Below are 16,210 nucleotides of genomic sequence, written 5' to 3' on the forward strand. Positions count from 1 at the left end.
AAAGCTATATAATTTGTTGGGCAATGCATGTGGCATGGGCATTTTCCACTTTTGGTAAAGTCTATAAGTCATGTATATTTTGGGACATATAGGAATAAATTCTTTCTCATCCTTTATTTGTCCTCCTTTGCCTATAAATATTCACAACAATTTTGCCCATTGAGTCATTCTAATAGCTACATGAAACTTGTGATCCATAATACATCATTTTCTCCTATATTTCTACTTGTGTAGATCTCTATTTTCCTCAAAACTTGTCTAGAGAGTTATTGTATGAAGAGGTAGGGAGTGGAGTGCAGCCAAGGATGACTTGCCGAGATGTTGTAGCCTAATGCAATGACATATCGGCAGGTCATCTTTGGCTACATTTTATTCTCTCCTATTCATGTAAAACTTTATAAGACGTATATGTATGTATATATGTTTAGTTGAGGTGAAGTCAATGAGTGCACATGCAATCACAACCCAATTAAAAAACGTGTATATATATCGTTGATTCATTTCGAGTTAATATATGTTTCATATAATCTTGTTGAAAGACACACATACATATAATTTGAGGTGAAGTAATTGGTGCACTTGCACCATTCGAAAAAGGTACTCTCTCCGTTTCAATTTGGCACTGTGTTTAAGAAGTAAGAGAATTTTTAATTTTCTGGTCCTAATGTAAAATACCAAAATACCCTTTATTATTGTCGTCTTAAACATGTCATGCAAAAACTTAGAATTTGAGAGTTAGCAAAACAAAGGAATGAGACGTTCTTTTTTAAAATGATTATATAAGAAAGTGCGACAAATATGTGACCGTTTTACCCTTCACTTAAAAACTATCCCTATTAATAATATTGTACAGAAAAGTAGTACAAAAGAAAAGTTTGAAAAGAAAAGAAAAATCCTTCTGTGGATGATAATTTTTGCTGCATTGAATCATTTTAATGGAGAGGATTGTTTCAGCTTCCAACAATTCAAATATACTATTCTACTTTGTTCAATTTTTATAGGTTTAGAGAATACCTAAAATCATTAGCCAATCAACAAAGAAGTCACTCAAATAGGGTGATTGTTCATTTTATTTCAATTTGTATTTACATACTAAATAGTTTGTCATACTCATAAACAATGCAGTTTAAAATGACTCATATTACAAGAATTAATGCTTACCTGAGATTCATGTGCTAACACACGTGTCCAAAACTAGTATATATATAATATGTCTTTTTGTGTTGAGAGATGTCGAGCTAATTAATATACAATTTATATACTCATACCTTGTACAATTTATCATCTTCTGATCATGTAAGACTCTACAAGACATATTGTATTAGTAGTATTATTTCTTAAGGATACACTGTATCATTTTTCGTTATTACATAAATAATGTCACATATCAATAATCTAAAGGATAAATCTACAGAAATGAAGAATACGAGGCAAAGATATTATAAAAAGTAGTAGGATAAAAGATTAAACAAATTATTATTAAATAATAAGCAAAGGTAATGTAAGGGCCGGGGAAATAATGTAATGAGACAATCACACAAAATCAATCGTTATAGAACTTTGTGTTACTGTACAACACTGAACTTAATGACATAAATATACAATAAAATTTAATTAACATTTGAAAAAATATTATATAATACAATACAATAGGTAATAACTATCCAAACAAGTTGTATTATTACTGTTGTAAGGTTATTATCATTGAATTCATCATACAATTGAAATTAGGGGTTTAATAATTAATATTGGTTGATATTTTAGTAATTCTTATATATATATATATATATTGATTTAACCGCATCAACCGCAAAGAAAGTGACGACCTATTCTCTAGCAGCAGCAGGGGCTCTTTTGGGTATGCAGGTACTAAGAGCCCTCTCACTACCAACCAGCGGACATCATCTATATATATATATATATATATATATATATATATATATATATATATATATATATATATATATATATATATATATATATATATATATATATATATATATATATATATATATATATATATATATATATATATATATATATATATATATATATAAAGGGAAGTTTGTTTCAACAACTTGGCAAAATTAATAGTACTATTTCTATATTTAGGTTTCAGTTACTGATTGATCATATACTATAAAGTTTGGTTGTTACAAAATTTGATTTAACGTAGGAGTATCTTTTTCTTATGTCATGGATATGTGGAGGATAATATAAACACTACTTTTTTCGTGTTATTAATATTGAAAATAATTTCTCTATTTTCTCAAAATCGCGATAAGACTGCACACATCACTGTTATGGAGGAAAATATTTTTTAATGTTCGATTTTCTTATGTTTGATTAGTCAAAAATATCTCTAATAAACAAAGTTCAAAAGATGAGGAAAATGATTTCTCTGAAAACACACGTGTCATTTCAGGTTTAATTATCTCCATCCTACACACTTCGGCCTCCATAGTGCTTTGCTAGATAAATAATTTTTTTATGATAATATTTTCTTGCTTACTATATAAATCTCATAATATTAAGAGCTAATATATTATTTTCTTACTTTTTTTTTCAATTCACAAAATCCTTTATAATTTATGAATTCCGGATACATCACTTAGACTTCCGAATACATCAAGATATATAAGAAAAGAATATATACGAGAGGGGGAGAATGTATCATAATACATCCAGATACATAAGGGAGAGATATATCTAAAAGAGGGATCGAATTCAATAAATCTCAACACAAAGTTATTTCATGTATCATAGTATTTTATATCAAATTGCTTGAATGATCGCGTATCACCCATTTGAAATGGATGATAATGTTATTATTAGTTCTAGAAGTTGGCTTTTGCTATGATTATTCATGCTCACAATTATTAAGATGATAAAGATGAAGTAGGACAAAGTTCGTAATAATAGTAGCAAAGATTAAATATAATTTAATTTTAATTATGGGAGTAATCATATTTCAATTTCTTGTACTAATAATACATTCTCTTTAGGTATTGAACGGACCAAGTAGAGAATGTTCATATTCTGAACATTTAAAACTAAATTATCAAGTCCATTACATTTATTTATATTCTTAAATTTGATATAATTATTTTAATCTATATAGTTTGATTTATTATTTTAATCTTTTAAAAGGTAAGATTCTATTACGATTCAATATACTGTAATAGATTTGGATAATAACAAAACGCATTAGTGAAATAATAATTAATTGATAGAATCATGTCTCGGGGATAGAAGACACCCCCTTATGATTATTTATAATTAGTTTTTTACGTGAAATCTTGTAGGTAGATTTTATATCCATCATGTGAATTAAGTTAAGGATAATAAGAAGTGATAAAGTTAGTCAATAAAATAATAGAAATTTTGATTTAATTGATTGGTGTCGATTATTCTAACGGAGTTAAATAAGATGAAATGGTAGAGTTCAAAATTTAATCGAGGAGTGCAATTACAAATAGAAGGAAAATATGAGAAGTATTATATTATATTTATGTCTTGATGTTATTGTAGTGAAAAAGAGAATTGATCGAGATAAATAAAATATTCTAAGTCTCCAATTTACTTATTTTTTTCCGTAATAATGGACGGGTTTTATCTAATAATAATAAGGTTTATCTATACAAAAGAGGAACTAATTTCTTTTTAGTGCGGAGGATATAAACGAAGAAGTCTCTTCAGTTAATCTAGAATTGTTTAAGTCACGTAATGTTATTGGACTATTATATTCTGAAAGGAATAACTCAACAGTATACTATTTAATTAATGAAAAACATATCACAGCGCACTTGAATTTTCTTTAAAAAACAAGATACCTACACACCTTAACTTAAATATTTATTTGTTAATTTAAAATTTTTGTTAATATATTATACCCTTTAGACTCCGAAATCTAATTTTGATACACCAGCTCTATCTAATATTCAGATCTCATTTCGATTTTCAAAGTTGAGTTTACCAAAAAGATGCTATGTAGATTTGTATTCTTTTATCTTATCTCTATCCACACAATCATTTTATATATGAATTTGGTCAAGGCAATGCCACCCATATTCTGAGGTATTGATTTAGGAATATGGACTATCATTTTAAATTTGAATAAAATGTGTCATATTTATTATTACTTTTAGCATTTTATTTTGTGAGAATTAGATTAGGAAGTTTAATATTTAACATTGAAACTTGAACTTCAGCATATATTTTGTTTTCAAGATTTGTAGAATTATTGATGTTCAAGGTAAATATTGGGTTTATAATCGAGATCAGTTTCATGGTCCATTACAAATTTTCTTTTGATTATGTGACATTATGTCATATATAATATAAAAGATAAAATCAGTAAATAAAATACAAGAGATTTTATATAACATTTTTTTCGTTTATATTATGACTAATAATAAGAGATTATCAATTTTCTCAAATTAAAATTTTAGGTCTCTTGTTTTCTATCTCTACATAGAATCTTTATCTCTTCGATACGCCTGGAGTTAGAATATGACAAGGGGTTTATCTGAATATTTTTTATAAAATAAAATTATAAGTATTATATTTTACATATACAATAGATGTTAAATTTCTTTTTAATTTATTTATATAAATATGTGACAGTGTTTAAAACATAAAAGATCGATATGATGTCCCATCGATAACAACTTTTTACATGACACGTGTATGATCAACCCTATCCTCAAACTAAAAAATAAAATATAAAAATAATGGGCATCCATAAGTATCTTGAGTACATGGTGGAAGAGGGATATGCCTCTCTTAGCTTCTTGATAGAAAGAGGAAAGATAATCCACTATAAAGTCAAATAGTTCCATCTCTATTTATTTTATTTTTTCAAGAAAAAAAAAACCTCAAATATATCATCATATTATTAAAAATAATTCATTTATATCATTTTTGATAGTATTAACATCTAAATAAAGCTCGTAATAGGGTTCGATTTTAATTATAATTTTAGTTAAATATCTAGTCTTTTAAATAGACAGGTGACGTAAACCTCTAATAAGAGGCCATGTCACACAAATGATTTTGCAAAAATACAGTATTTTCTGTTAAAAATATTAATATGTACGAACGAACCTTTTTTTTGTAAAGGCAACAGTAAAAATGAGCCTAAATTGTAGCGGCATAGATAAGTTATTTCTAATAATTCGATGATATATTTGTGCTTAAAAAAAAGAGTATAAATACATGGAAATATAGAGGTGATAGTTTGAGGCAAAATTTAAGGGCATATAGTATAGAGCATTCTAAAGCCATGGGTAAGGTTGGGGCATTATTCAATAACTTTAGTCCAAGTGTACAATTATTATTTATTTTTTAGTATATGATACTATAAACACTTCTTTTAGTATTAGTAATGAAGAAAATACTCAGAAAAAATTCCCAATGTTTTTGCATCAATTTTTACATATATCAATATTAAAAAGTCTAATTTACTAGGTTTTAATGCTCACTATTCATAGACCATTCAAATAATTTCTTTTGTAAATGACATCGACAGAATATGACAAGACAAATCCAAAAATATTTTCTCTTAGTCCAAAAGTCTGATTCTCAATCAATTATTTAGGAAAAGTTGCTATTACAATCTTGGTAAACCAAAGTAAAATTTAAGATTTAAATTTTTTATAATATTTTTAAAGTGAATATACGATAATAATTGTATTTAAAGTAAAATATTTATAAATATTTCATAAATATTTATGTATTCTATAGTTCGTTTACGTAATACTTTGCGCTAATTAGGATTCTTGTATTTAAATTAAAATATTTATAAATATTTTCATAAACATTTAAGTATTCCATCGTTCGTTTACATAATATTTTGCGCTAATCACGATTCAAACATCTTAATTTTTACTATTAAGTTTGATATGGAATCTTTAATATTTTTTGAAATTACATAAATCGTTCTGTATATTACAATAATTAGTAATTTTAAATATTTAAAAAATATGAAAAATCATTATAAAAGAAGTTTTTCAATTGATTCTCGAGATCTAAATATCGTCACATAAATTATAAACAGAAAGAAAGAAAAAGAATACATATATAATATATAGGGTTTGAACAAAAATTATTGAATTTCCATAAATCGAAGAAACATACTATATGATCTAAATGAGGACATGAGAATATATTCACTTTGCAAAGTATATATAGAGATTATTTTTTTATTGACAAGTTGTTCCTGGCTACGTTTCACTCTCATGTTTTATTATTAAAAGTTTTGTTTTATGTAAATACTTGTAAAATTGTTCTTGCATAATCCACTAACATGACAGCTTTGTTTCTTAATCCACAATGTTATGTGGCTCATTTGAACTTTATTCTATTTGTGTTGTCCTTTAACTTTTACCCCCCCCCCCCCTCTCTCTTCTATTTTTTTTAACTTTATTCAAATTAATTGAACATTCCTTCTACCGATGATCGTTCTATTTATTTGGGGATCGAGTCAGGATTTTCATTTAAGAAGTTTGAAAAATACAAAGTATAAAATATGTGAATAAGTCAACAAAAACACAATTCTAAGTAGTAGAGTATATATATAGTTTTATAGGTACAAAAAGTCAGTTCCGTTACAAGAAAACCTTTTAGCACGTTTAAATTCTCTTTCATGTTTGAATTTTTTGGAGTTTAAATCTACTCTTTTAGCACGTTTTTATTAGTTCTGAAATTAAATAAAGAGAAGTTTAAAAAAAAATGTCAACAACGAATTCTTTTGAGTTTACATCTGAAAGCTAAAAAGAAAATGTTCACAATGAAATTCGAACCTGGATATGAGAGTCAATTTAAAAGGAGATCTATCACTATACTACAATTTGCTTCTTATTCATGAGGGGATTTAAAATTATTATATTCACAGAAATATATAAAATTTATCATCTTCTTATCGAAAGAGTTCAGATATCCTAAAACCCACTTGAATCCGCTTCTGCTTTTATATATCAATCTCTAGTTGGGACCCTCCATATTCACTTAGAGAACAAGTTGCAGTAAGTCATAATTGGAAGGTTATGGATGACAATAATTTTGTACCAAATAACTTTATGAGCCCATAATTGGAGGGTTTTGGATGCATATAGTAAGCTTTTTCCTTTTTGGGCATGTTACCTTAGATGGAAAGCATTTTCAGACAGGGTGCACTTTCTTAATTACTATTAGCTACAAAACATTCCATACTCATTGATTAATCTTAATCATGTTTATGCAACATTGGTAGTGGAAGTATTTAATTTTTTTATATAAAAAAAAAACATTGATATTTTCAATCTTTATGCACAAGATTCTTTTTTTAGTTTTCTACCCAAAGTTGAGTGTCAATTTTGTGACTAACGTAAATTTGAATTTATGTTGAAAAGTTATATTAGTTTTTTTTTAAAATAAAGATATATTTTATTTATATGATTTATACGTAAAAATCCTGGTAAAAAATGAAACAATATTAATCATTCTACCACAAACTTTTGAGGATATGTTATGCACAAAATTCGTTATTTATAAACAAATAAAAAGAATCAATCAAATTTTTAAACAAACAACGTGTCTTACCTCCTTTTTTTTTTTTTTTTATAATGGTGGTGTTCGAGAGTTAAAGTAGCACATATATTGATTATTACAAAATGGGATTTGATACCTTTCAATAAATACAAGTATCAAAAAGTTTTAGGTCGATGAAAAATATTACTTAGTAATATTTTCATTTCTGTTGAAATTTAAATCATGATAAAATATACATTGACGGAATAAAAACCTTAATTATTTTGGTGAATGTTAAATGGACCTACTAGCCTTGTCAAAAAAAACTTACAAGGGTGGGACACATATTTAGCAATCACTTAATTTCCTAGCCTATATATACTCACTTTGCCAACATCCATTTGATAGACAAATCTAAAAATTTTGGTCTATAAGGTTTGCATGAAGATGAAGAGAGTGAAGTTACAGCCAAGGATGACTTGCCGGACCAAAAGTTGTGACCATTTTCTAGTTCCGGCAAGTTGTTTTTGGCTATAAGTTTGCTCTCTTCTTCTCATGTTATCCTCGTTAGACCTATTTTTTCCCTATTCTCTACAAGAGTATTTAATTTTGAGGGTCTTGAACAATTTCAATTATGAGCACTGTCACTTTGGGTGAGGTCAGACCACTTGGGTGATCCATCCTTTTGGTTAGGTGATAGTCAGTGTGGAGTTTATACTTTTTTCAATGTTTTTTATTTTTCTTTAATGTATTTAAGAAAAATATTTATCTTTGAGAACGAGATATCTTACTCTTTTATAATTTGAATAGAAGAAAATGATCTTTTAAAAGATTTTATATGTGAAAATTAAGATCTCTAGATCTCGTGTGAACGTAAAAAATTGATAAGGAGCTAGAAAATTATTTTTCTCCTTTTTTTGGTGTGTGTATGTTTTTGTTTATAGTTAAGCATAAAATTTACTAAAATGATATTTATATATAATTAAGATTGATATTATAGAGTTGAAGGTGGGGGTAGGGTGTGAGAATGGTGGGCATTGTGGAGCTAATACTATCGGTGAGATGTCTCCGAAGCCGGAGTGAGTTAGTAGAGGTTCAGGGGTTCATCTTTGATCAATTATTATACAATTTATGTATAATATATGTTGATTATACCTATATATATGCATTATTTGTTGATTATACCTATCTATTCATATATAAATCGTGTAACTTTTCGTCATGTATAAACAATGTAATATTATATATGATTAAAAAATTATCCAAATCCATTTTTACTATATATAAAATAAAAACTTATATAAAGAAATAACACATTAATTTATTTATGTATTCAATATGCATGCTAATTTATTTTATGAATCAAAATACGTAAATGATAATAATAACAATAAAACTTAATATTCAAATCTTCTATCTACTTATAACATGTTATGTCTGAAGTATGATTATTATCGTCTATAAATTTTGTTATTAAAAATAATACCTTCTTTTTTATATATATATTTTAAACTTAAGAGAACTTTGCGGCGCATGATTATGGTGTCATGTTTTTTTACTTTTGGAGAATTAATGAATTAGGAAAAAACACATCCTATAAACACACCTATTATAATGTTTGCCTTTATCATGAAAATATAAAAAGGCTAGCATACTAAAGTTTCCACTTGTTGAACACAAGTTGATGTTTGTATTTTGTTCTACCTCTAGTGACCCACCTTTGATGTACAACTTATTTTTTTATTTTTTTTAATTGGTGATTTATATTTATTTTAAAATTAAATTAATTTGTAATAGAAAATCTTACTTTTTAGGAGTAAGATATTTTTATTTAATTACTCTTAGTTCATAGCAAATATTTTTTGTCCCTTAATTGGTAAGAATAGTTTTTAAATTAATAATTTTTAAAAATAAGTTAAGAGTTGATTTCTGGTGAAATATCATCATAATTTAAAAATATTTTGAGTTCCTTCTCGGGTCTTGGGTCCACTATATATGTCCTTAATCTCTCTTTGTATATGCCATAGGAGTGCATTTAGCCTTCTAGCACATGCACCTCCATAATTTTCATGGTAACGTTATCATAATTTTTTTATAGATCGATGAATACTAGATATCAATGTCTCTTCCTTTATGTATATTGTTCAATCAGATTTCAAATCAGATAAATGACTGATGCAGTTTAACGTCTTGACATAAATTTAAACTGGTTCTCAGAAATAGACATGTTCCTCCTCACCCTTAGCTTCGCCACCCTCTCTCACACCTTTATAGTGTGACTTAGTAGTTTGATATCCATATAATTGTTGTTATTTTCAATATGTATATACTTGCAATATTCAAAATCGTAAGGCATCTTATAATATTTCGAATCTCTTAACACAATGTCCTTGTTTCCTTCTTAATTTGTTGGAGATCTTATAAAAGTATAACCGCGACCTTCGTCTAATAAGTGTATATCCTCCATAAATATTTTATTTTACATCCTCGTTCTTAATGCACTTCACTTGAATATCTATTAATTACTCCCAATTGATCATCGTTAATCAGTTATCGTATATCATTTGCACTTCTGTTTATTGTAAGATAATGACTAGAATTTGGAGGATATCTCTTATTTCAACCAACAAAAAAAATGTTTCATGGTTATGCTTTACTAGATCTATTTATTATTTTATATTTATCCTTTTTATAAATTCTGGCTCTTGGTCAAGGAAAAGAATCATTCAATAATATAATTATTATATAATACAAGAAGGTGAAAAGGCAAAGAAAGGTAAAATGACCATAAGAGTTTGAACAAGTGAATACATAAATTTTATGTGATATAATATACATAGAATGTAAATTGTTATGTAAATTTCACGTAGGACACGTGTGTCGATTTACTTAACTTTATACAAGTTTAAGAGGTCGTTTGGCAGGGAGTATTAGGAGAAATAGTCAAAGTATTATGTGTGGTATTATTTAATACTATGTTTGGTAGGAATTTTGGATCAAATCTATGGATTAGTTATACACCCTACATGGTATTAGAGGGTGTATAACTAATAACTTCCATTTGGTGGTATTAGCTCTAATACCATGGGACTAATCTAGGTAAAGACAAGAATACCCCCTCAAATAATATTCTTCGTTAATTATCTACCTTGACTCAATTACATGAAATAGAAAATCTCATAATAGCTCTAGGCTATAATTGGAAAGAATTTTTTTTGTAAACTTTTAAACCACACACAAAATTAGGTAAGAAACAATGAATCAAACACTTGATAAAAGTAATCTCTGCATTACTAATCCCTGTATTATCAATCTCTGCATTACTAATCCATGCATTACTAATCCCTGCATTATTGATCTTTCTACCAAACGACTCCTAAGTGTATATTTGTGTACATCCAAAGATGGAGGACGTAAATGTAAAATGAGACCAAATTAAAGGGCATATTTATGTATTATGTCCTTTAACTTGGACTCAATTAACACTTACGCCCGCCAATTTTGGATTTATACAAGTAGGCACTTCAATTTTTTATAAAGTTGAACAAATAGACACACACGTCCTACATAACAATTTGAGGTCTATGTGTACCATGTCAAGTAGAACTCATGTGTCTAAGTTCTATTGTCTATTTGTCCACACCCAGAGTTCGAGGGTGTAAATGTGAATAGAGATCAAGTTAAATAATATATTTATGTATAATGTCATATAAAAATATACCTTTTATGTAACTGACTAAAAGAAAACAAACAAATAAAATAGTATATATATATATATACACAATTTTATGAACTATATATGCACACAAAATTTATGCATGTACCAAAGTTGTTGGAATGGTAGTTAGCTCACACAAAAAACATGCATCTACTTTGACCAGAAAGAATTATACACCTATAAAAGGAAAGTGTCCATATGACCCAATGCATCCCATCATTTTTCTAAATTATTTGTTTCTAGTTTTCAAAAGAAAGACAGTAATTTTTCAGCAAACATTTAAGCATTTTCAGCAAAATGAAATGCTATAGTTGGAAAGTTTTAAACATTTCGGATGATAGTTCCAAAGTAACAAATCTCGTTTGAATGTCTCTTGATCAGCTTTTATATATATATATATATATATATATATATATATATATATATATATATATATATATATATATATATATATATATATATATATATCCAAACGAGGTTTGTTACTTTGGAATATCTTTCGAAATCTGAAAAACTTTTCAACTATAGCATTATTTTTTGCGGAAAATTTGTTTTGACAAGATAAATTCTGACAATTTGTTTTGATGAATGTACTTATGGATTTGCAAAAATCCAGTAACTTTAATCAGATGTGATTTCATGTATTTAGAAGAGTTTGAAAAATCATAGTTAATTTTATTAAACTTTTTGTTTTTTTCAAGATAAAGTAAGGAAGTTTCTCATAACTGTGTATTCTTCGTATGAGTCTTGTTCATTTGCTTTCCTTCATTATTACACTTTGCTTAATTTCCTTTGTTTCGTTTTACTTGACCCATGTTAGCTCTTAAATAAATTGCTTAATCGATATTTTACTAAATTAATCTTACTAATAATATTTTGAAACTCTAAATTTGACTATTTCTAAGGCAGTATACAGAAACTTTTCTGAAAAAGCAGTAAAAGAATAGTATTTAATTTGTAGTTTTAATAGGATTTTTTTTTTCATTTATGAGTATTCCATCAAATTGTATACTGAATTTGTGCAAGACATTAGTTATGAAATACTTCCTATTGTACTTGTGTATGAAATAATGCATTTTTAAAAAAAAGTAAATAAATTGTTTCCTTGTGTGGTGTTCTCTTCTACCTCAAAGTGTCAACCATCAATATAATTTACAATTATACTTAGGAGCAATGTCCACTTCTCAAACTCTGCAGTAGCTTCAGGTACCCAAACACTTCTGGTTTAATGTGCCTGGTATTATCATTTCAAAATGATAATGTGGTATTAGAATCAGACGGAACCACGACGAGATCATAAATTATGCATATAGAGGGAGAACAACAAGATGGAATCACCATAGATAATTGTTTCAATATTTGAATTTTCTCCAGAGATTTCAGTCAATAACCACTAGATAGTCACGAATATGGTCTAACAGAAATGCAACTTTGAGTAACTTCGTTAATTCAGAACTGGTTTAGATAGTTTAGATCCTTGTTAAAAAAAGAATGTTGCTTTAAACTTCATGACTGAGTGGTATGAAATATATAGATCGAATAAATGGCTTAGAAGTTGGATGGAAATGTTCAAAGTAAATGGTATGATATTCTTACCCATGCCGGAAAAGGAAATCAGTAATGACAAGATTGCAGTTTGCTTTGAAGAACGATGTGTTTCGGATGATATTTGCAACTTTTGTGACTGGGACCAATTGAAAGCTTTCTACCTCCCCATCTGTCACAAAACACAAAAGAACAGAGATTGATTAAACTTGTGTGAACATCTGAAATAAGTAGATAGAAGCCAATGCTCGTAACACATGAAGACCAATATCAGGAACACATCATTTTAAATAGCTCAGCGGAGAAACTAAATACATCTAAAAGGTTTGGTTTAGTGGTTGGATACAGAGAGAAAATTTAGTAGGCTTACCCTCGTTATGAGGAATGAAGCTGTCAGGAAGCTTAAGATCATAACAAAAGAGGACATCTCTCTTCATCCTATACCCTTCTATGTCAATGTAGGACACAGCTCCAACTGCCCTAGCTCTGACCATGACAAGAAATGGAGAAATATGAAGAAACATTTATATCATATAAAACATCAAAGCAGATAGTCGAGAGAGCCTTAGATTGATGGTTATTGTTTCAAAATGGAGAACTGATCTTACGTATGGGAAATAGATCTTGGTATCCCTGCCTCCTCTTCACATTCCTTCGTAAGATTTTCTCCACAAGAAATATCATGTGGCTGCAGGCAAAACCACATAAATGAACATTAATCAACCAAGAAATAATCATGTTTACACAATATTGACTACTATACTACAAGTATGTTCCGCACCAAAGAACTGATCCACAAAAAATAGTTGGTAGGTTTCTTTGATAAGGAATGAACAAAATGCAGTTTATGAAGTGGCAAAAGAATTTTCAACTGAAGCATGTTTAGATCCAAGGTACATATATAATGATATACTGTGATAAACCATTAACCTTGAAGGGTGATACATACCAATCCCCCAGCGACTAAATGATCAAGCATTCCAGGATAGGTGGCTTTTTGTTCACTTCTCTTTCCTAGCCATAGATATTCCTGCCCATCTTTCTCAAGATAGCCATTCATATGAACTCCATACGCCTGTTATTAACAAAGTGTCATAAAAATTCATAGGCCTCTAGAAAGAAATGTTTGGATGGCCTCTGGAAAGAAATGCTAGGGCTTATAATCTAGGGGTCTCAATTGTCTCTACTTCTCATAAACAGAGATCAAATGATGGGAAAATGTGTTATAACTGTAAAAATCAACCTAGACATCAACTCAAGAAGTTCAAAGGATTTCAGAACTGGAAAACTCAAAGTGATATAGTTGATTAATGACCTTATCTCGACGTTCCAGACAAAATAAAAATAAGAACTGCTAGAAAACTCCCTCACTTACCACCATGGACATATGATAAAGAGAGCGAAAAGTCACATGATAAGAATTATTAACGGGTTGGGCACCTCGTTAGAAAAGAAAAAAGGCCTTCTTAAGCTATCAAACTAACAATAAGTAGTTAGTATGAATATCCATCATAAGCTGAGAAACAAGCCCGTTATGACATTCATAGAAGTGGTCATATCAAAACAAAGACTAAAAATTCTATTTAGAAAGATTTTTATGATTTATAGACACATATTATGAAGAGATGATGTAATTAGTTTAAGTGGAAAAACTGAATAACACACCTTTATACCAAAGTACGGTGCAGCAGCTCGTTCCAGTGAAAAAAATATTTGTTCCCCAAAAGCTGAAGCAACCGGAAACAACTACCCGTGATCAACGAAGCACAGATGTTATCATGGAGGAAACACGCGTTAGTCTTAGGACTTTTAGCTAAAAGATTTCAGAAGTTGCAAATTTATAGACAAAAGGTATCAAATGGTTTGAGGTACCTCATTTCTTATGCCGGGGATCAGTTCGCCCAAAGACTTGACGACATTGGCAACAGCTTTGGTTCGATCGTTGGGTGTACTCAGGTTTGGATGTAAAGTGCAGTAACATCCAAAATGACTACCAAAGGTATTATCAAGTGGGAAAATGAATACATTCTGAAATGGCTTCAGAAAATCAGCAAACCTAAATAACCAAATATATTATCAAACAAAACAAAAAACTTTTAAAACACTAATAGCTATCTGATGCAAAGATAAACCAAATTCTATTGACATAATACACAAATGTACACTAAAACTTGGCCACACCTAGCAACGTCAGCACTTCAACTTTGAGAGAGTATACATTTAGACACCTCAACTTACAAAATGATCATCCAGATATATACGCAATTTATGTATTTAGACACCTCAACTTACAAAATGATCATCCAGATATATACGCAATTTATGTATCACCATCAACATCAGGTGTCCACAAGACACGGTGGGGATGAGTTGGGAGTGTTTAGTTGTCCATTGAGACCATGTTAAGGTGACTAGACGTGCACTCTCAAATTTAGAGTGTTTACTTGTCAATTGAGACCAAGTTTGAGTGCATGCTTATACTAATTCTATTTTAAATGGGCAATGTTATCCATAAAAAAAATTCACTTTTTCCAAAAACAATTTCTTCTTCAAATTTCACAATGAATCACGACAAACACTGAACCGATTCTTTTTTTTTTTTTAGTTAAAAAGAGAAACGGAAGGTGCATTATGAACATAAAAAAAAATGAAGCAAAAATTTGAAATTACCCATGGTGAACGTAGCCAATTATTCGGTCCTCAATCACGAAAGGCATGAACTCACATTGCTTCTCCTGTTAAAACTTGTTATTTTTCATCAATAAAAAAGTACAAGGCTCTATGAAGAGTGAAAAAGAGTGTGGGGAATACCAAATCGCGATTACAGAGCTTGATTTTATCGAAAAAACCAGAGAGGGCAGAGTCATCATTTTGAGGAGATTCCGGTACTCGGAAAACGTCATCCCAGGTGAAGCTATTGCCGGCGGAAATGGAAAATGAACGCAATTGTCGCCGGCGCCGGGAAGGGCAAAATGGGGATTTAAGGCTCAAAATGGTAGGGGCAATTGGGGTATAACAAATAAAATTAGGGAGTCTGTGAGAAACGGAGCGATACAAGTAATGGCAACTCATTTTTTACAATAATAAATTCACTATTGAAATGCCACTATCTTATACTCCACTTCTAAATTAATTTGGTCCGAAATTAATTTGACTAATTTTATAACTTGCAATTAATATTTTTTTACTTAAAAAAACTTCAAAAAGAGTCGAGAGTGGAAATTTATTTGAACTATCGATCTTCTATTAAATTTTTACTTATATTATTGAGAGTATGAGTTTCTTAGCTAAAACAGATCTCGAATAATTTATGATGATGTGTGGACACTATTTCATTGAAGAATAATGTCACATGGCATTTCACAAATCTAAAATAATCAATATTAAGTTAAAAGTTAAAATAATCACCACATAAATTAATTTATTCCAATTGTGGCG

The 16,210-nt window shown here is 28.8% G+C and overlaps 1 protein-coding gene and 2 non-coding genes across 3 annotated transcripts; 2 read left to right on the forward strand and 1 right to left on the reverse strand.

The window, feature by feature from the left end:
* Window positions 1-256: 256 nt before the first annotated feature.
* Window positions 257-400, forward strand: MIR169c (microRNA MIR169c). Its single transcript, NR_107990.1, is given in 1 exon segment — window positions 257-400. It is a non-coding gene; the product is annotated as a microRNA MIR169c (primary transcript).
* Window positions 401-11,508: 11,108 nt separating this feature from the next.
* On the forward strand, window positions 11,509-11,781 carry MIR5302b (microRNA MIR5302b). Its single transcript, NR_130085.1, is given in 2 exon segments — window positions 11,509-11,613; window positions 11,674-11,781. It is a non-coding gene; the product is annotated as a microRNA MIR5302b (primary transcript).
* A 400-nt stretch (window positions 11,782-12,181) lies between these two features.
* LOC101268482 (nudix hydrolase 20, chloroplastic) lies at window positions 12,182-15,865 on the reverse strand. Its single transcript, XM_004242799.5, has 9 exons — window positions 15,584-15,865; window positions 15,443-15,507; window positions 14,645-14,828; window positions 14,438-14,518; window positions 13,722-13,847; window positions 13,381-13,460; window positions 13,143-13,258; window positions 12,824-12,944; window positions 12,182-12,461 (listed from the first exon to the last, which is right to left on the reverse strand). Exons 1-9 carry the CDS (start codon window positions 15,842-15,844, stop codon window positions 12,392-12,394), a joined length of 1,104 nt encoding a protein of 367 aa, XP_004242847.2. The 5' UTR covers window positions 15,845-15,865; the 3' UTR covers window positions 12,182-12,391.
* Window positions 15,866-16,210: the final 345 nt, after the last annotated feature.

This window comes from Solanum lycopersicum, chromosome 7, assembly GCF_036512215.1.
Source record: "Solanum lycopersicum chromosome 7, SLM_r2.1".
Lineage (NCBI taxonomy): Eukaryota > Viridiplantae > Streptophyta > Magnoliopsida > Solanales > Solanaceae > Solanum > Solanum lycopersicum.

Excerpts from the sequence above, each read along its gene's own strand:
- LOC101268482 (XM_004242799.5), bottom strand. The coding sequence starts at position 15,844 with ATGAGTTGCCATTACTTGTATCGCTCCGTTTCTCACAGACTCCCTAAT. Across the intron at positions 13,848-14,437 it reads CACCGTACTTTGGTATAAAG|GCGTATGGAGTTCATATGAA; the intron begins GTGTGTTATTCA and ends TGTTAATAACAG. Across the intron at positions 12,462-12,823 it reads GATTTCCTTTTCCGGCATGG|GCACATTAAACCAGAAGTGT; the intron begins GTAAGAATATCA and ends TGATAATACCAG.